A 20,742-nucleotide genomic window follows, 5' to 3' on the forward strand; every position below is an offset into this window, starting at 1 on the left:
GGGACTGCAGAAAACAGTTAAATGGCAAAGCCTCTCACTATTAGCCAAAACAAGCCAAATGAGTAGTTTGGCAGGACAGTGCTGATTCATGGGACAATCCAAAGGGCAAGGGAGAGCTTCTGACTGAGACTGAAACCAGAGAAAGAAAAAAAGAGCCTGCAGTTATTAGACAGTCACCAAAAAATTGAGGAGGCAGCTTCATCTAACTGAAATAAGGCAGAACTGCACAAGGACATACATTTCCATAACTACAGGCAGCCACTGGAAGGGCGCTGGGGCGGCAGCCTGTCCTTCCCTGTGTCTGTGGTGCTGCTGTGCCCCTGTGCTTGGCAGACTTGCAGAAGAAGTGGCCCAGCTCTGTTCTGTGTTCAAGAGGCCAAGTCACCAAAAACCCTACGGGAAACCCAGAAGTGCAAAAGATGCCTTCGTGTTTGAGAGGATTAGGTACCTGAAGTCTCTCCTTCCTTTATACTGTCCTATATACATTTATGAGGAACAGGGTAATGAACCCCAATAAGGTAAAGTAGAATAATAAGTGGGAAATGGAAAAAGCCAGCTGTCATGAGAACTGAAGTACTGGAGATATTTTAGTAACACAAAACTCTCACTTGTGATTTCATTAGATTTTGGTTTCCATTACTGAGGTTTATTCTTAGCTAGACACCTGGGTCTCCCCCACTGTAGGCGTAGAAAAACAAAACCCGCTGGCAGGGTGCAGAAGAAGGGCAGTTCTTCGTACACCTGGTCCTTAGCCCTGCCAGGGGCTCATCTGGAGGAGGCTGGTGGCTGGCAGAAAAGGAGAAGGAGCAGGGCCACATGTGCCTGGCCCTTTGCCTGGTAAAATGTGTACAGTGCCTGCTGCCCCAGGGGAGCAATTGCAGTCTCAAGCAGCTGACGACCTCACTCGCTCCTGCCTCCTGTGTGTGGGTTAATGCTAAGCAAATCAGCAGCATCCACCTCTTGCTTTTCTTCTGCTTTAGTGAGCTCTAGGGAAATGAGACCAGGCCAGTAGCACTACTAGCTTCACTTCTAAATACCTTAGAGAGAAGGATATTGCAAGCCACAGAAACAACTGTGGAAGTATGGGCCCTCTGCCACCGAGTACTGTCCCTAAGATCTTCGCAAAAGTGTGGGCTAACCTTGTTCGCTTAAAGGTAGCAAGGTGGGGAGTCACATTTTTCCACCACAGAAAATATGGGGAATTCAGCAAAGTTTTAGTTCCCTACTGGAGTTTTCCTGTTTGAGACCAGGAAGGGCTACAGATAGGAAATGTAAAAATTGTAGAGCTTAGGCTAGTTTTGTCTTATTATCTGAGCTGGACTCCTCTACTGACAACAGTGAAATCACTCCAGGTTCTCAATGCTTTAGTGGGAAGGAAAACCAGTGTTTAAAACACCAATATGTGCTTGTTTCCATAAACGACTTTTGCTTGACGATTCTGTGGGTGTCATCTATGCATTACCAAATTATGCAGTTAATCAGTTGTTAGTGCATTTTTTGCTCTGTTTCTTTCTAAACAAAGCATAAAAAATTACTCCATCAACTGAAACCGCCTACGGGGAACCTTCACTGACAGAGCTGTGTCTTTTGCACGGATTTCACATTTTTGGACCAGAATCACAGGCCATGAGATCCAAATATACCTTCTTTTAAGGGTAAGCAGATTCACTATGCCAGAAATGCATGCTCTGAACGTCTGCATGTGGCACCTACATTAGACTGTAGTGTTACAGCATTATACTGGCATCTCTGAAAATCTGCCTCTGGTTACCTGAAGAGCCCTTTGCAAAGAAGTGTAAGTAGTTTCTTCAGTTGTGGAAGATTGCTTGAGCCAGTCTGCACCATCTCAAAATCACTGGTGATATGAACTCGCAGGTAATCCTGGATGAGTTTAAGATGCTCATCAGAGACACTGTGGAAGAGGTAGACAGGTCAGAAACTAATTTCTCTCTCAGCATTCCCGATTATCAGCCAGCTTTGTTATTTTTATTTTTTCTGAAACCTCCACAGCCAGCACAGACAGATGGCGGGCAGTTTGCCTTCATTTTCAGTGCAAATATGCAGTTCTCAGGGCTGTTCTGTGGCTCCCCCACCACTGTGCTGACACCTTCTCCTCTGTCTCTCCTCTGTCTCTCTGACACCTTCTCCACTATCTCCCCCTAAATCTTCTCCTCTTTAGCTGCTGAACTCTCACCCCAGGGGAGGCCCCGCAGTGCCTCGCTTCGCCAGGGCCACGGTAGGACCATCAGCCTTGGCAGATAAAGCCAGGCTGCCATGAGGTAGCTAGGAATCAGCAGCTTGAGGGAGCTAGGGAGATGAAAACTCTTTATCATGGGCTGTCCCATGGCCTGTCAAAAGCAGGAAGTCCCACCTGACTGCTTAGCAGATGAAATGGTGCAGCAGCTGACCCCAACCACTTTTCTCCCAGTCAGCCAGCTGCTAGCAGGCCACCACAACAGGAGCTGTGCTGCCACACACAGCCGCTGCTTGCTCATTCAGCGTCCCGTGCCCTGTCCCCGGGCATGCCTTCTGAGTGTTTTAACTTTACAGATCTGGTCCTGAAATGTTATGCAGATTTCTCTAAGGCTTCAGGGGATATCCACATTTGACACAGCTCATACATGGGACAGTATTAGTGACACCTGTAGCTGGAGTAAATCAGTACGTGCGCCTGTAAATCCACACACTACTTTACTCTTCTTAAGGACTATCTCACGGCTTCTGATACAATCCATGGTTTAGGCACACAGCTAACAGGCCAGGTTCTCTCAGATATTACCATACCTTACATTAGAAAACCATACCTCAGTGCAGAAACTCAATCAGTCATTTCATACTTCAAGAAAGTCTTTTTTTCTAGATTTTTTTCTAGCTCTACCATAAGGATTAGACAATGCGCTGCAGGTCTGATTGTTCTCCACGTGGTGATACAAATGAGGAAGTAGTTGGCTGAAATCAAATAGGCGTTCAGCTGTCCCCAACCAGAGAGCCTAGGAAAGCACAGGTGGATTTGGCTACCCCGTGACTTGCCAGTCTCACCTGCTTGTGTCCTGACACTGCAGTCGCTGGAGTAGTGTCTCAGGAAGGGACAGTTTGTTAACGTCTGCCACCCTGGAGGTTTCAGGGAGAGAAGGCACCTCCTTCATGTCGCTGCTTGGCAATGCCACAAGGATGTTGCGGGGAGGCAGGATAGGTGGCGTGGGAACCAGGTCTGGCAGGGAAGAAGGGAAAGGCACAGTCATCCCAGCACAGCCACTGGACCACGTCCCCTTCAGGCATCGGCAGGGCAGTGGCAGTCACAGGCAGCCCCCTTCTGAGGGACCTCCCGTTTCACAGCTGGGGAGACCAGGGCGTGATACTGGCCCACCCCCATCCTCTGGGAAGTCAGCAGTGTGAGACCAGTGGGCCGAGCCGCCGGGCTTGGAGCTCCCGTGCAATCTGCGCATGCCCCTGGCTTGCAGCCTAGCCTCATCCAAGTAACTTCAATTGCTCCATCTGCAGAGCAGCTATGAAAGTTAGTTAGTTACTTTTAATATAAGGCTTTGGAAACATGTCTGTACCTCATCCATATCATTATCACTGAGAACTGCTGCTCAGGCAGAATGGATGGAGGGGCATGATGGAAAGAGCACAAGAAGCTGCTAATGGAAAGAAGTGGACCGCTAAAGTAAGCAAATATAGATGAAGAAAAAATACTCTATAATCCCATACAGCAGGGCTGAGCCCCCTGCTTCATCCTGTGGGCATCAAGCAGGGAGCTCAAAGTGCTCCCTGCTCTTTCAGATCCCTGCTGTTACACTTTCCAGCATGCTACCCATCCTCCCCTGGGAGAGAAGTGGGGTCATTTCCATCTAACCCAACCATGGCTGCTTCCACACCTGCTGCTCCAGCATTTTGTTATACCTGTCATATGTGGCTGGTTGAGTTGTGAGGTTTCATCTGGTTGTTTTTTAAAGGAGGAATTTTCATTAGAAAAAAAGAAAAGCATAATCTTGGTCCATTTCTGCTGGGCAAAAGCTGAGACTCACAGAGCCACCGCAGCCGTGAGCAATGGTATGACTGGGTGGCGTGTCTGCAGGGTAATGGGTGCTCATCCCCGGTGCCTCAGCAGTTCCACACATAAGCCACCCAAACACCTATAGGCCCTACATGGCTCCAAGAGGATGGTGCCAAAGTGCCTTACAAAATTCAATTCTGCATGTGAATGGCCCAGCCCAAGAGCTAACATTTCTCCACCTAAAGGCTCTTTGTCTTGGCTAGAACTTCATTCCCTGCTCCTCACCTCTTTGCTTATTATTTTTGTTGTACTTCTCCACCCAGAGAGCAGGAGATTCAGTGCAGCTGGCCAAAAAACCAAGAACATCTTTCCTGAGCAGCTTTGCAAAATTTTGTTCTGTTTCTGTGTGAGAATTTCATACCAAAATCTTCCAGCTCCCATTAGAGATCCATTGGACTGTGCAAACGTACACAGGAACATTTGCTTTAGGGCAGACGCCTGTCTGTCTGTCACAGGGACTATGTCCTTTGGACATTTTATTGTAATGCTCAACATTTCCGGACAGACATCAGAAAGGACAGTTCTGTGGGCATGACCCTCCCCTGGGATTAAGGAGAACAATGACAGACCCAAGGGATGATCCAGGAAAAAAATCCAAGGAATGATCCAAGACCAGTCAGCGTCAAGAACCACCCCACTGTGACATTTCACATAAAATAGCTGGGATAACGTCAATCACACCTCTTCATCCTATGCCTGCCTCCACAGGCACAGTCAGACTGTCTGGCTGTGACCGCTAGAAACCTCCTCTATGTTGGAGCAGGTAAGTGGGCATGAGTTTCAGATAAGCCAATATCCACGGTGGCTGCAGGCACTTGGCGCAGCAGACACCCGCGTTTGAGTCTCTAAGGGAGCATCTGCACCACTGAGACAGGCAGGAACCCACAGGCACAGCACAGGGAGAGGGGTGTAGAGGCATGTGAGATGGCTGGCCCAGATGAAGCTTAGCCAGCCCTGTACCTGAGATGATATACTTACAGAGAGCCCCAACATATTCCCTCAGGTGAGCCAAGCTGGTGCCCCAGATGCAGTACTGCCCCGGGGCTGTGGGGACCTACTGGCTCAAGATCTTGCCCACTCACATCTCTCTGTGCTCTGCTCCATTTTGTTGCACAATATGCTCAAATCCCTCTGCCTGCAGTTCAGAGCAAGTGTCAAGCATCCAAATCGCCAAGTCATTTTGCAGGTTTCTTACCAGCATCCTCTTCTGGTTCATCTGCTGCCTCCTCTTCTTCCCGCGGCACTGGATATTTGAGGTGCCACACCAGGCCCATGTTCTCCTGCTTGTAAAAGTCTATCAGTTCCTCCAAGCTCTCGAAATACTTCACGGGAACACCCTCTGATGCCTGAAACAACCCACAAAACACAGAGGTTGTCGTGGCCTGGAATCTCTCCTACCACAGAATTGTTGCTCCTCACGGGAGGAAAAACAAAGTTGAAGTGAGTGAAAAACCCCACTCACTGTCCAGAGAAAGCCAGCCCAGCTCTTGCTGCCCATCTGACCACAGGCGCTGTGCAGAACAACTCCTGCAGTACAAACAGAAACAGATATGCAGGCACGTTCCAGCCAGTGTCAGCAAAAATGGCAACCTCAAAGATTCAGTGAAGCCAAACAGAAGAGCTCTCTTGCTTGATTCAGTGTGTTTGGCTTCAAAGCAAAGCAAAGAAAGTCCCTCAAAACAAAGAATTCTCCAGGATTATTTTTTGCATTGCCTCTTTCACTGAGTGCAAAAACCCTGGACTACGTCATATTTTGTGGTATCAAGGAAGAATTTTTCTGTGGAACTGCAAGATAAACATGGCTAAATCTAGAGTTTAGAGTCCCTTCCAGGATTCAGAGGCTCAGAACTAGGTTCAAATGAAACAAGCTAGCAAGGCATTTTCACTGTCACAAAAAATATCCAGGTGAAGATTTAGGAGGCTGAGGCCCAGGACACAACTAAGACTGTGAATGCACCAGTTATGACACTGAATTTGCCACCTGAATTTTGACTACAGCTAAACCTGTTTCTGGCACAGTCCTGGCCACTAATATCAGGAAATGAACACTTGCAGATGGCAAACACAAGAATAAGGTTTCTGAGACTTTCAGAGGCAAAGCTACAGAACTATTTCATCTGCACATCTGAAGTTGTCATGAACAGTAGATCTGTCAGATTAATCAAGCAGGTGACCACCAAGCTGCCACCTTTGCAGACTGCTTCTACCAAGGGCCCTACCAACAGCAGAGAAATGATTTGTCATGGCTCTGCACAGCCTGATGGCCCTCCTGAGCGGAAAGGAAAGAGCTGTGCATTGCCTCCAAAACTGTATTATCCAAACCCAAGGCAATGGCAACAGGCAAAAGCAGCTCTGACCACCATTCTCAGGGTGTGCTCTTCCTGGCAGGATGCATGCTTTCTTGATGATGGGTTTTCCCAAAGAAACCAACCCAAGAAGGCCCCATCTATGCATGCAGTAAAATGTCCTCAAGGAGCAGGGAAGAACTGTGCAGATTAGATGTATTCCAGTCCCACAAGATGGCTTTTTACTGGCTTAAAAGAGAAGTACTAGGAACTATTTATATCTAGGGATATAGCAACAGTGGGTGCTCATAAGGACCAGCAGCTCACACTGTTAGCAGGCTTGACGTGCACAGTTTTATATGCTCGAAGCTAGATTTTATGCAGGAGATGTTTACTGTTTAGTTATTAAAACTTTGCCTGCAACTTGAAATAACTTGTTACACAGCCAGACTTTGGACATTCTGCCTCTGACTAAAGGCAGGCAGGATATTTTCTCTTCTTTTTGAATTGCAATGACTGGCTGTAAACTTAACATATATGAAATTTTAATGCAAAATTGAACAAGCTTATTTACCTGCCTGTTTGCATTTGACTGATCTCTTATGATCTGTGACCTCTTGTTTAAAAGGCAAAACAAGAGATTAAACAGGAGTAACGCTGGCATAAGCCATAGTGAGCAGAATGCAGGTAAATGTCCCTGCATCAGCAAGATCTCTTTTTAATTTTTCTTAGAAAATAAAATCTCAGGCCAAGAATTAGGATGACGCTTTGAATACCGAACCATGTTTGAAGTCTTCAGTGATCTCAGGTTTGCTGTTAGAATACCTTTCTTTTTTTTAAGTATACCTACGTGTTTTTAAAGGCACAGCAAGAAACATTTCCATGCCAAATGTGCATGGTGTTTCTCACAGCTCGCCTGTAGAGCCTGCTTTTCCGTCTCCCAGGTGTTCCTGCATTTATCAAGATTTATTATTCTGGTACGGTGGAAAATGTCACATTCAGCATTAAGACATTGCTGGTTAAAATATCACAAGAACGCAACAAGTGCAGGCCAGATTCTGCTTTCCATCACAGCAGCAGAAACGCAGCATGATCAAAACGACTTCTAATTTACACCAATGAATGCCAATACTGTCTAGCCCTTCCAGACACTTCTGCTTTTTGATGCTAACTGTTAAGGCAGGGGATCCAGTCTGGAACAAGAAAGTGGTCCTGAAGTCATCGTGTTGAGCTGGAAGAGTTTGGCCATTTGCTTCCGTGGCTCCCTGTTAACCCTTCCCACAGCTTCTCTGCTCTGAAATCTCAGGTTTTTGCAACTCCCGCTCCAGCACAGCAGCCCTCCCGGCCCAACACCATTTCTCAACCTTGTTCGTCCTCTGAGCTCCTGCTCTTTCGGGGCGCCTGAAGGAAAACAGATTGCCCTGCACAGCTCTTCTCAGGCCAAGCACAGCCTTGGCATAAGTGGGAGGAAAGGCTGAATTAGCACTTTTTGCTGACAAGGATAGTTCAGTCTCTGAAACCGTCCTGGTCTCTGTGGCAACCAGAAGAAGAAACATTCTGTAACAGGCCTCCTTCCTCTAATTCCTTGCGCTGCACTTCAGGAAGGCAGTGAAGCCCACGGTCCGGCTCTGCTGCCCTGGTGCGGAGGACCCGAGCGTAGCACCCGTCCGAACCCCAAAGCACTACTCGCATGCCGCCGAAGCCACGCGGCACAGGGATGATGCCCGCGTGGCATCACCTTGATGCACAAAACCTGGCTCTGTCCTTCACCTTGTACCTAGTGCCCAAGTTTCCAGATGGACCTACCTGGAGGCTAGTTAAACAGTCTGCACTGCCAGGGAGCAAGGAAAGCAGCATGTAGCCAGGACATATGTTTTCCTTACACTTGCACTTGAGGGAAAGGTTCATGGATTAGGAAGGAAAAGCACTGGTGGACAAGAAAATATCAGCATCGGATCTATCGGGGTTACTGGGCACGCGACCAGCAGCGTGCTCTGAATAACCTCCTCGAGACGCAGGATGATGGGAACAAAGCAAAGCGAAGCCTTAACTTCAGAGCAGCCGGCGCTGTTTTGGGGATGGGGAGCAGGCCTGGAGCTGGGCAAGGTGAGCGAGCGGGAGCACGGCACAGCGGCCGCGAGCAGGCGGCCCCTCACCTTTCTGCTGACGGCAACCAGCCATAGCGCGTGGGAAGGAAGAAGTGAATGAACAAATACCGTATAGGGAACAAGCCATAAAAGAAAAGCATTGTGTGAAGGAAGCCAAGGTGAGAGCGGATCACAGATGGCAGAGCAATTTTACAGTGAGAAACTGCAGCAGAAAAAGTCTACGTCTTTCTAGGACCTGTTAATGGGAATGTCACATGAGACCCAGGAGGAAACTGTTTCTCTGCACTTGATGCTGGAGGCCCTATCTGGACCGCTGCCTCCAGTCTGGGGCATCACTTTTTAAGGATGATACAAAAATACTGGAGTCCCAAGAAAGATGCCAAGAGCGGTAGAAGAGTTGGAAAACACGATCTATAAAGAAAGCATGAAAGAAAAGGACAGGAACAGTCTAGCAAAGGGACAGCCTGGAGAGGACACACGGTGGCCCTATGATTTTAATCCTCTTACAAAGAAGATGGCAACCAGCTGTGCCACAAGTCCCACCAGGACAGAAGACGTGGTTGGCTTGCTTTGCAGCTGTGGAGATTTAGATTAGATCTCAAGAAAACCTGCCCAACACAGAGGCAGCGAAAGCCTACCACAGGCTGTGCAGAGGCTGCCGAGTCCCTGCAACGGGGCACCCAAGCGTGGACCACCCAGCGCCCGCTGCGGCCGGTGTGAGAGCTCCTGATCCTGTCTCTGCCCACGTGCCAGGCAGATGCCGGGCTCAGAAATCTTCCAGACATCTTGCAGCCACGTCACTCCGTGACTGCAGGATGCCTCCATCAGCCCTGCCTGCTTCCACTTTGTCCAGACCTTGCTACGTCCTTGAAGAAGGCTGGTGAAGCTGAACAACACCTTGCTTTACACCACGAGCCCAGCCCCTTCATGGGCTCTCAGACCTTCCACCTATGTTTTCTGACTCCAGCCTTTTTGGCTGGAAAGCTGCTTTCCCACAGTGTGTCCCGGTGTCTCCTATCCCCCAGAAACTGCCCTCAGTCCTGCAGGCCCTTCCAGACCCCGAGTCCCTTCCACCTTCTCTAAATTCACAGCACAACGGTTTAAAACAACGAGCTACAACTTGTTCCTGTGATCACACCAAGCAGGCTTCTGGGTTCTCCGTTTTGGGAAAACGACCATTATTAACGTCTTCAGTTATCAGTCTTTGGCTAAATCTTGAGATCCATTTTCCAAATTTATCTTCCCAAACTTTTTGACAGGTTTTACTATGGCCAGTGAGCTACTCTTCCTTTATAGCTGGTGTGAAAATGCTACCAGGCAAAATGCCACAGCAGCCAAGTATCTTCTCCTTCATTAGTCCCAGGCAATTTCATTTGGCCACCAAAAGCCCTCGACAAGGGTTCTCCAGATAAGGGTTTGCTGAGGAGCAGCTCTGAATACACCTTCAAGGAAACTTGCAGGTGGGCTAGTAAAGACTTAGAGTGAAAACAGATTACAAAGCTGCAAAGCCTAAACTAAGCCAGGCAAGGAAGTGGTTAACTTGGGGTTCATTACAGCAGTTGTATAAATAGATGGCACAGGAAGTCTGGGGCCCTCAGAAGGAAGAGGAAGTGTTTTCCTTTCCTGAGCAAGGCGCAAGGAGGAACTAGGAAACTGGTCATCTGGTTATATTGCCTAAGGCCAATCTGTTCGAACCACAGTGCCTTAAACCAGGTACTGAAATCCTTAGTTAGGTATTTCAGCAGCAGCCAATAGGTTTGCAAAGTTACAAAATTCTTGCAGTACCCGCTGACATACACACAGGCTGAAAATCAGGGCACTTCTCATTTGGTGCAAAATACTCACAGGAACGTTTTTACTTTTAGATTTGAAAAAAATCTTCTAAGGTTTCCTGGTTTGGAACAAACTAGTCTTGAAGACTGTCTGCTAGCGAGGAAATCTAGGTGGCATTTTTTAAATCTCCTTTCAGCTCTCATTTAGACAACCTTTTTTATCTCACTAAAGAGCTGAGCCTAATAGCCCAGAAATTTGCAAAGCAATGCAAATCAATGATTTGCAAAGCATTTTCAAGCAACTTGGTTGGCTTTCAGTTTTGTTTTGTTCGAAAACACATCTTATTTTTAGACCCAGTCTCGTGCTATGCAATTTCAGGAGTGTTTCGCAGGAATGGCATGGCACACAGGAATCGCAACTGGGAGAAACAGCCACTTCCCAAAATAGGAGCCGCCCAGAAACGTAGGCTGCTCTGAACGCCAGGAAGAACGGGAGCTGAGCGGGGGCCACGAAGGGAGAAGCGCAACGGGGTGGCCGGCGAAGACGGGGATCCCCTGACCGCAGGGTGGGGATGGCCTTTGGGAAGGGGCAGAAAGCTGGAGCCGGCTGGGGTGGGCGGTGGGTGGCGACGAGCGAGGGCAGCCCGGCGGCGGGACCGAGCACGGGGCAAGAGGCAACGGGAGGCATCTGCAGGCAGCTGGAGCAGCGCCTCCCCATCCGGAAAAAATCATACGAGTCTTGGGGAGAAAGGCACATTTCACAGCATGGCTGTGAATCAGAGAGAACGGAAAATGAATGCGTCCGTCTCTTCAGAGACAGGGACGACGGAGGCTGCTCTTGTCCCTTTCTGCAAATACGGTTTGGCCCTGATGCTCCGGTTTGTTTATTCACTTCACTTTTGCTATAGCGGCCTTTTACATTTAAGATACTGGCTGAAAAGCGTGGAAATCAGAGACTTTTTGGAAAGAGGTTATTGATAGAAGGAAACAAGGAACAGCAATTTAGTAACAACTAAGTATGCATTATTTCTAGCTTGGGTTCTGGGTAAGAATCAGACACCCCAAACAAAAAACTAAGTTAAAAGACAGATGAAAAAAATGAAGAAAATTACCATGTTGTCAAGCCTATAAAAGTCCCTCTGTTCCTAAAAAGTAACTGAAGGACATGGTTACATATTGCCTCTACCGCAAGTTCTCTTTCCTTATGCATAATACTGACTTAAGAGCCACTGTACAGGAATGACTGCCACTGCATCACAATTCCTTTTTTATTATACGTATAAAAAAATGAGAAAGCTAAAAAATTTTTGCTCTTTTTCATACTGGTATGCGCAGAATATTTGTTCAAGTTCAGCACCCTGCTTGCTTGCCTGAAATATATGCATGAAATACGGATCCGATTACTGGAAACAGGTCAACCGGGTACAAGTAAGCATCTTTGCCTCCATTGCTAATGGGGCAGGAGGGCAAATCTTGAGTTCACCTCCAAATTGCCTGACACAGGATAAATCTAGATTCAAATCTGAAGTCTGTCCTGACCCAATTTTTGCCAAAAGAGCCATCTCATTTTTTCCTACCTGCAATTCCACAGAGAAGACCTTGGGGAAGACAAAACATTTTATTCGTGTTTAATCTCAAATGCTCAACACTGTCTAGATACGGAATGTGAACCCAGTTTGAGTTAAGCTTAAAAAGAGCCTGACTGCCAGATCTGCCCCTTCTGTCCCCACAAGACCTTCCCTCTGCGTGATCCCACCTTGGCTTCGTTCTGCCAGCCTGGAGACTGGCCATGTTCACAGGAAGGAAGTGCTCCCATGGCAGAACTGGGACACTTGCAAATTAAAACAGTCTGTTGAAGAGAAGTAACATTCATAGGAGTTTCAGTAGAGTATAGCTGACTCCCAAATTATCATCTTAAGTTCCCTGCAAAAACTTTGCATCTTAAAGAAAAGCTGCTATTAGAAGATCTGGAAGGTAAAGGAACTATGGAAGTCTTCTGAACTGGTGTTCTCCCCCACAAAATATAGACAAAAGTCCCAAACATAATGTGCTCAAATCCTATTTAAGGACCCTAGGCTGCTCCAGCACTCCACAAGTCCCACAGAAGTACGTTAACTGCTAAACATGTAACTAATACTGGTAGATACAAGTGAGTAAGAACAACAAATATTTACAGAAAGTGTCAACACCATTTACTTGAGGTAGTCCTCCATGCTAAATAAAGCATTCAAACTCTAGCCATCAAAATGTTTCAACCATGCAACATATTATGATCCAACTCACAGCACCAACAGAAACCTACTGAACAACCAAGCCTCTCAGTATTTCTGTCTTATAATAAATAGGATTTATAGCAACAGCAAGCAACCAGCAGTGTGGTTCCATGGCAGAACAGGAGGGACTAGTGCTAAATTTAGCTGCAGGCTGCAAGTCAAATGAGTTGATGATGAATGAGCAAGGACTGCAAAGCCACGGGGAACTGATGCATTTTTTTTTAGCACTTCTGTAGCGTGTGGGTAGAATTTAAGCAAAAGTTTTGGAGCACACTACTTCTGGCGACTTCTGTAATTTTATCGCAAGTCCTCGGCTTTTTGGTTTTCCACTTTAAAGCTTCAGCTCTTGGGGTCAAATGAAAAAAATCCATTTTCATTTATTCAGAAAGTATCTATTTGTAGTGGTTACTGAGAGAAACTTGAAAATTGGGTCCTTAAGAGCTCGCAAGGCAAAGAGAGCACATGTAACACTCCTGTGCTACATTTCTGGGGGTGTCCTTTAATCTGTGCAGGCAGAAGGTGAAAGATCCATAATCATCTCCCTGTTTTCCCTATCCGTCTTCTGTGCTGAATGGATCCCATACATGGGAAAAGTAATTATGTGAAATATCCAGCAGAAAACAGAAAATATAATATTAATGAAGTCATATTTGCTGACGATATACTGCTGAAGGAAGTAACACAGGCAGATTGTGCATGTAAAACAGCTGCATTCACCACGTTCAAATACGCTGCACAACTCTGGGATTGCATAACTAAAAACCATACAGGAATGCACAGATAAGGGTGAGAACCTTAGTGTTACAATTTCCTGTCTTTAAGCTGCAAAATTCCTTAATCTTCAAGCTTCAGCAAATGTTTTCTATTTTTACGGCATTCTAGGTGACCAATTGTACTTTATTTCAAGGGACCATCTCGTATTTCATTCATTTATTGCATGAGTAAGACTCAGCCTTCCTTAACCAGTTAAACCTTTGCAGAAAGGGCTGTACGGGCTAATGGAACAGCTGTAGAACCCAGAAAAAACACCATCATTTAACAAAACTAAACACAAAGCTGAAAAGGAACAAAATGAATCCTTCAAACCCTCTCCTTTCAGTATTCTCCCCTGAACTGCACCCTCTGAAACAGAAATAGTGGATGTGGCTTTTAGTCTGAAACTTTGCCTTCTAAAACAGGAGGCAACCCCGGGTTTCTGGTTTTGCATGTGCAGGGATGTGGTGTGCAACGAAGGCAAACCTCTGGAAAAGCTCCCTAGCGACTCTGTGAACAGGCAGGGCTTGCTGCATGGAGCTTCTGGCATGTTTGATCACAAAAAGCACTTAATACGGAGTAAGTCCTTTCAACAAGATAGGTCACTATGTCCCTATCACATTTCAGAGCACGAGGACTAATCCAGAGTTATCTGGAAATTTTAATTCGGGCTCGACAGCCTGCTAACACAGAGCAACCCCAGGCCGCAGCGCGCGTTGCGGTCCTTGGCCCATAGGGTTTGCTCAGCTTAGCTGGCTCTTGTTATCTTTTAAAAGACTGCAAAAATTTAGAGCCCTGGGATGCAACTAGGAGTGAGCTCCTCAGAGAAAAATTGAGATGGAGAACCTTATCGGATCTTGCACGTTGAGACGAATGCTTGAAGACCAGAGAAACTGGGCAGCAGGGAAAAGACCGGGGAGCAGCCGAAAGCTGTGCTGGGCCTTCCCTATCTCCGAGGGACTTTGCAATGCTTGGCTCTGCGCTGTCTTTGCTAACGGCTCTTTCATTTCCCCAAACCAGTCTGTCCCTTAGTATCATGTCCTGTGTACTTTCCGTTCATGCAGCAGCCTGAAAACTAAAGGATTCTACGTTTCTTTAAAAAGCTTTAAGCAGAAATAACCTCAGTAGCCAAAAGGTGAATCGGAGAGCAGTTTACCGAAAACAAGGACAACGAACATGCTGTTCTTTAAAGGCGATTACATCTGCTCATCTTTCAAGGGTTGAATACTGGTAGCAAGCTGCAGCATCCAGGGTCTACAGGTCCAGTCCTCTACAGTTTCAGAGCAGATCAAGCGATCAGGATCAAAGTGGGGTCTAAGCATCACCTATGAGCCGCATGAGCTGCGGCCGCCTGGCGGGGAGAGACCCTGCGACGATACAGTTCATCAGCAGATCAAGATACTGCTGCAGAAGCGAAAGGGCATCCGTCACCTTTTCAGCAACTCTCGCAGAGCTGCTCAGAACCGAACCCAAAATATTTCTTCTTTAAAAAGAAAGGCAGGGAAAACTACAATTTACGGAGCAAATTCAATAGATTTTTTTTTCCAAGACTTGTCCCTGTCTTACCTGATCTACTGGGGAAGGACAAAAGCCTCGTGTATCACCAGCAATACATTAGCTTCTCTTGCATTGAGAAAACAACTCCAGACTTGCCCGAAAATGAGTATTTTGCTCTGCGACCCATCATGCCTCAAAGCACAGAAGCAATGAAACGTTTCAAATTACCACCCAGCTGCAAGGGGAATAATCTGCCGTCTCCCTGAGGACTTGAAAGTCGGTTATGAAACTTCATCGGAATTCTTTGAAAATACAAACGGGATAAAACAATCAAATGCTTCAAACTGTAACTAGGAGCCTGATAACGTTAAAGCTAAGATCCATCAAATCAATGAAAAATGAGAATATTTGCTGCCAATAACGCAAGTCGTGTAAGTTTGCGATTATTTTTCCTCCTCTGCCAGGCGAGTTTTAGAATTACAGGACACTTTTCGTTCTGTTAGCCCTGGAGATGTCGAGATGTGTCCCGCAGTATGGGGCACGCACAAATTCCTGACGTGAAAAATCTGCAAAAAAACCCAAACAAACTCCCCCCCCACCCATTACAGAGGTTACCACCCTCTTCCTTTAGAAGACGCAGCTGATTTGGGACGGAGATCCCTGCGGGCCGGGCCGGGGGCCGGCAGCGCTGCCCAACGCGCCTCTGCTGCTCCGCGCGGCCCGTCCCCGCGCCGGAGCCTCCGCGGCGGCTCACGCGCTCGCCGGGTGCAAGGAGCTGCCGGGAAGCGGTGGCGGGCGGCCGGAGCCTTTCGCGAGCCTAAAAAGGTGAAACACTTACAACTTCTGCAACAATAACCGTGAACGGGATGAGCGCCTAGCAGCCCTGTATCTGCGAAGATTATAAAACTAGAACATTATTTAACAATTAAAATAAAATATTTTGCAGCTCTTGCAGCTAAGTTACTTCCATACGTTCAGTGATGACTGCCCGTTTGCAATTTGCTGTTGTTTAAGGGTGATGAAAGCTTTCGAGTAACAGATTATTTACATTACTTTCAAAATTTGTTAAGATTTTTTTTTTAAGGGACAGTTTTAAATTAGAACAATCTGCTCTTGTGTATGTAGCTGATGACATAACACATTTTTTTGGAGGGCAAACTGTAACAAAAATTGATGACAATTTTTGGTATTAAACAAAGTTAAATTTTATCTAAAAACATCCAGATAAAATGGGAAAAGACTGCATTTTCTGGTATGCATTAACTTCAAATACCTGACTTTTCTGATGCTTGCAAAAAAATCATTTTAACCTGAATTACGCCATCTTCTCCAAACCCTTTTTTGATATTTTCAGGAAACTGGCAGCATTCTGGAAGGGTTGAAACTAGACAAAAGCTGGATATGGATTGTTTGTATGAAGAATTTTGTATACTGAGAGATTCAGTGGCAGGAATGTGCATGTTTCAGGAAATGCCTAGTGTTCTATCATTAAATGCTGCTGCTTTCAGTTTTTTAAAACCTGTGAAATGTATGGTGTTTATTCCTACCTCAGATGCAACAGCGGAAAGAACATTTTCCTTGTATAAACAGATTTGAATAGATTACAGAAACATAAAATACATGGCGTCTGCTCAGCCCTGACTGCAAATTAATTTCAGTCCTGCATATAAAGAGTGTCAAGAGCTTTACAAATTGATTTAAAACACCATTAAATCATATTGAAAAAACTTCAAATTGGAATAGCTGCTATCTACAGTAATAAAATGAAGCTTAATATGATTTCATTTTATATTTGAGAGTGCTAGAAATGTGCTTCCCTAACCATGTTTCAAGACACTGTTCTGAAATCAGTTCCATTTCTAGTAATAAAATTGTTTTCAAGTTTACTGTTGTCTGGACCACAAAATCCCACATTCCCACGGCGTGCTGTGACTGCGCAATGACGAGCCCTTGACACTTAAGCAAAGGGCTCCCCAGCTCCAGAATTTTGTGGGCACCCCTCAGTTTTCCCTTAACACGGGGTTGCTCCTCCTGGCTCTCTCCATCCCCCTTGGTGACCTTCCTCTCTGCTCCCTACAGAAATGCTCCCTCCAAGCCCCCATGTCCTCGTCCTTTGAGCAAAACTTCCTTTCCCCTCCCCATCCCTGCAGCAATACAGGTGCTGATCGTCCCCCGAGGACGCTGGCGTGCCCTGGGTGGCCACCAGCTGGTACGGCCCAGCCCCAACAGTAAATAGTAAAGCTATCTCCTCTGCGGTGAGGACACTTGGTCTCCTCTTGCTGTTCAACACCAAGGGAGGCCAACAGCGCGTGTCCTCTCTTGGCTGCAAGCGGACTAGAGGTGTCTTACAGTCTTTATGCAACCTGCAAGTGATGTTTTGTATCTCCCAAGGGAGACCCTGAGGTTTTGACATGAATTTGAGTCCCCACAGTGTGGGGCCCCATCCTCGCAACACTGTGAAGGCATCAGCATCAGCGGCTTCTCAGTAGCTCCCTCTGAAACCAGAGCTCAAGCGCTACTTCCAAGTAGCTGGTTTATGATCAGATGTAGATGGGTCATCAAACGTCAAGGCAAACCACAAAATTTGTACTATGCCAACCCGGTCTTGGCCCCAGGTGTTACAGCAGCATGGCAAATGAGGATTAAAAGCCAGGCACCCCCCCACAGGCGACAGCGGCAGCGACACCAGGAGCCCGCGACCCACCTACGCTCACACCCTTACGGCTGACGGCAGCAGGAGGGCAGCCCACGCCTGTGCGCCCGGCGCAGGTTACCGCGCCGGATGAGGCTCCCGTGCTGAGCTCCACCCTGCAGGACTCAAAACCAGAAACCAGAGCACGTTTCCCCCAGAGGCGGGGACAATCCTGCCGGTGGGCTGACGCGAACAGGCAGCTCTCTCGTGGTACCTCCTGCCCGACCCCACACAGAGGGCTCTGGTCTTTCCAACACATTCTGCCAATCCCCATGCTAACAGTGTACAAATCTAGCTGTTTTACCCAGAACGTGTTTGTAAAGGTGGGCTGGAGAGGGAGGCTTCCAGCAGGAAACCCCAGACGTGGTATTTATTGGCTCTTCTACCTTCTGGGAGCCAGTGAGGCAAGTACCCTGGTAACCTACAGCTTTACAGTGTCAGTTGATAGAGTGAGTCACAGCTGCTGGCCTGCTCTCTGATTGCTCACATAGCACCATTTGTTTCCTGTTGCACACAGCCTCATATCAGACCAGAAAAAAAATCACCAGGAAAGGAAAAAAAAAAAAAAAAAAAAAAAGCTAGATGATCACTTGATACAAAACAGTGCTTCCAGGGCATCCATCATTTTCACTGAAGTCAGCAAAAACAGGCCCTCCCTTTGCAACAAATGGTAAATATAAATAATTCTAAAAAAATCCCCTGCAGCAATGGTGAGTTGCAGCACAAACACGAGCAGTGCTCCTAGAAAGGACCATCTCGCCCTAGAACTGCAAAATGACCGTCTCCCGCATTTACTCAGGGAGCAAAATGCAGGAAGACGCATGCAAACTGCTTCTTTCTATCAAGGAGTCAGGCAGCCAGGACAGCGCGGAAGGTGAAGTGGAAAGAGAGGCAGGAACTTTAAGAATGCTAATGTTTTCCATACCATAATACAGTTTCTTTTGCAGTGTGAGAAGAAGGCAGCTTTCTGTGACTCCTTCTTACAACAGGGTGTCCCATGGAAATTGCCAAGCCCTGAAGCTGGGCAGATAGTTTGGCTCCAAGCAAAAAAAAAAAGTTTAAAATTTCAAAAAAAAAAAAAAGAAAGAAAAAAAGGAAAGAAAAAAAGGAAAGAAAAAAAGGAAAGGAAAAAGGAAAGGAAAAAGGAAAAAGGAAAAAGGAAAAAGGAAAAAGGAAAAAGGAAAAAGGAAAAAGGAAAAAGGAAAAAGGAAAGGAAAGGAAAGGAAAGGAAAGGAAAGGAAAGGAAAGGAAAGGAAAGGAAAGGAAAGGAAAGGAAAGGAAAGGAAAAAGAGAAGAGAAGAGAAGAGAAGAGAAGAGAAGAGAAGAGAAGAGAAGAGAAGAGAAGAGAAGAGAAGAGAGATTGGAACATGTAGCATGCAGCATGCAAAACAGTCTTTGTGGTCTTCACTGTGCTCTGAGGTGAAGGATACCTGCACCTGGTTCTAGACCCAAAATGGAAACGCTGCACGACTGAGCTAAAGCATCAGGGCACGTCCATGGGAAGCACAGGGCGACTGGGCAGGACTTCCTAAAATTTGGAGTGAGATGGAGGCCAGACCGGGCCACACAAGCAGGGATGCACAGGGTGGACAGAGCACACGAGTTGTCCGGTGCCCTGAGCTCCCAAAGCTGCCCTGCAGGCGCTTCAGCTTCACGAGGAGGCTTCACCTTTAGCCTCCAGTTCAGAGCCGCCTCCATTACCACCACGCTGGCTCTCTCCAGGGGCTCTCTCCAAGGGCAGCTCTGGTGACAGATCCAGTTTTGCAATGCTGCCATACGTCCATCAGAATCTCTCTCCCACTCTTCAGTCAAGTAAGGGCTTGATCCTGCAAGCCCAGCCTCTGAAGTGTTATCTGATAGACTATGAGCATAAACTGAGATGCGATCTAGCTGCCACCGAGCAGTGACTGTGCAGCAGCTGGATGGCTGAACAGCCACCGGATAACACTAGTTGTGAGCTCTTATTTGAGAAGAACTAGAAACCTAGCGAGCTCGGACTCCGCAGGTTAGGAGCAATCCTGCACTGACGATACCTGTCCATTTTCTCTGAGCAGCCAGCTCCAGCATCTTCTCCCTTCTCAACACCTTTCAAGTATCCTCAGTAGGTGCTGTTTATAGGGATCTTTGCAAATATATCCCAGCCCTCAGCAGACCTACCTCTCTCCTCACTCTAAAGGCAGGTTATATTCTTCATGGTGACCTTTCAAAATCACAGTACATAAAGGCAATACAGGGTAAGCATTAGGCAAAGGCAGTACCACAGGTTTTCAATAGCAGCTTTTGAGCTCAGCACCCTGTCATGCTGAACAAGCATGAGCTGCGACGGGAATCTTCTTTTCTAGCTTCAGCCTGCCGTTTAAGAGGTTCTCCAGGCTCTTTGGTTGATGAAGAGAGATAGGATCTGCAAGGGAGATTCAGCCCACCCAGATCAGAAACTTATTTCTTCACTGCCGATTACTGAGGTCCAACTCAGCTTTGACCAAATGTGACAGCTTGCACTACACAGCTAAAGTTAGAGGAGATGAATACTAGTGTGAGTGCTATTACTCAGAATATTTGGCGATATTCCTGAAACCATCAGCCAACCCCCCCAACTGATGGATGGGCGGAAAGCTAAGCTAAGACTTGCCAGGGACTTGGCAGACCCATGTCCAAGGTACTAAATATGATTCACATTTGATCTTGGCAAAGTTATTAGGATATTATCTTAAGACAGCTATTTCAAATAATTTTTGGTAACCAAATCCTCCTTAATACACTGTGTCCCTCTTAATATGGGGACTCAGTTCCCTGTTTGTAAAATGGGAACAAGAGTGCTTCCCCTCCTTGAGGAGATGCTACCAACACAAGGGGCTCAGTCTGTGCAGTGGTGAGGAGCATATCAACACCTCGGACAGACGTGTAACTGAGAAGCTCAAGGGGCAGTGTAGGAAAGTTTCACCTTCTATGGCAAGAACTGGCCATAGATGCCTGGCTTAGAAAGACGGTCACATGATGTGCTTAATTTGACCTTGTGATTCCCAAGGACTGCTTGGCTGCCCCAACCCTCTTTGCACAATCTCATGCTCATCTAGTTCCCAAACTGCCAACACGTCTGCACTGATTTGCCTCCCCATTGCAGGACGGGAAAATCATATTTGTTTCTACAGAGAAGAGGGTGGTAGCCCCCCAGCTGTGTCTTGCCACAGGCAGGCAGGCAGGAGCCAAGCGATCTGGGAGCAGCTGAGTTCCAGCCTCGCACAGGAACAGCCGGTTTCCAGTCCAGTGGCCCTGCTCCTGGACTGTATTGTTACTGTACGTCTTTT

The 20,742-nt window shown here is 46.8% G+C and overlaps 1 protein-coding gene across 3 annotated transcripts in view; it reads right to left on the reverse strand.

Moving 5' to 3' along the window:
• INPP5D (inositol polyphosphate-5-phosphatase D) overlaps positions 1 to 20,742 on the reverse strand; it is a 53,450-nt gene that overhangs the window by 23,019 nt on the left and 9,689 nt on the right. For all 3 annotated transcript variants that reach the window (XM_062582354.1, XM_062582352.1, XM_062582351.1), the window contains exons 3-5: positions 5,253 to 5,403; positions 3,040 to 3,211; positions 1,772 to 1,912 (exon numbers count right to left, since the gene is read on the reverse strand). In XM_062582354.1, coding sequence (XP_062438338.1) covers positions 1,772 to 1,912; positions 3,040 to 3,211; positions 5,253 to 5,403 — 464 coding nt within the window. The remainder of the gene's footprint in view (positions 1 to 1,771; positions 1,913 to 3,039; positions 3,212 to 5,252; positions 5,404 to 20,742) is intronic.

The sequence above is a fragment of the Rhea pennata genome, chromosome 9 (assembly GCF_028389875.1).
Source record: "Rhea pennata isolate bPtePen1 chromosome 9, bPtePen1.pri, whole genome shotgun sequence".
Lineage (NCBI taxonomy): Eukaryota > Metazoa > Chordata > Aves > Rheiformes > Rheidae > Rhea > Rhea pennata.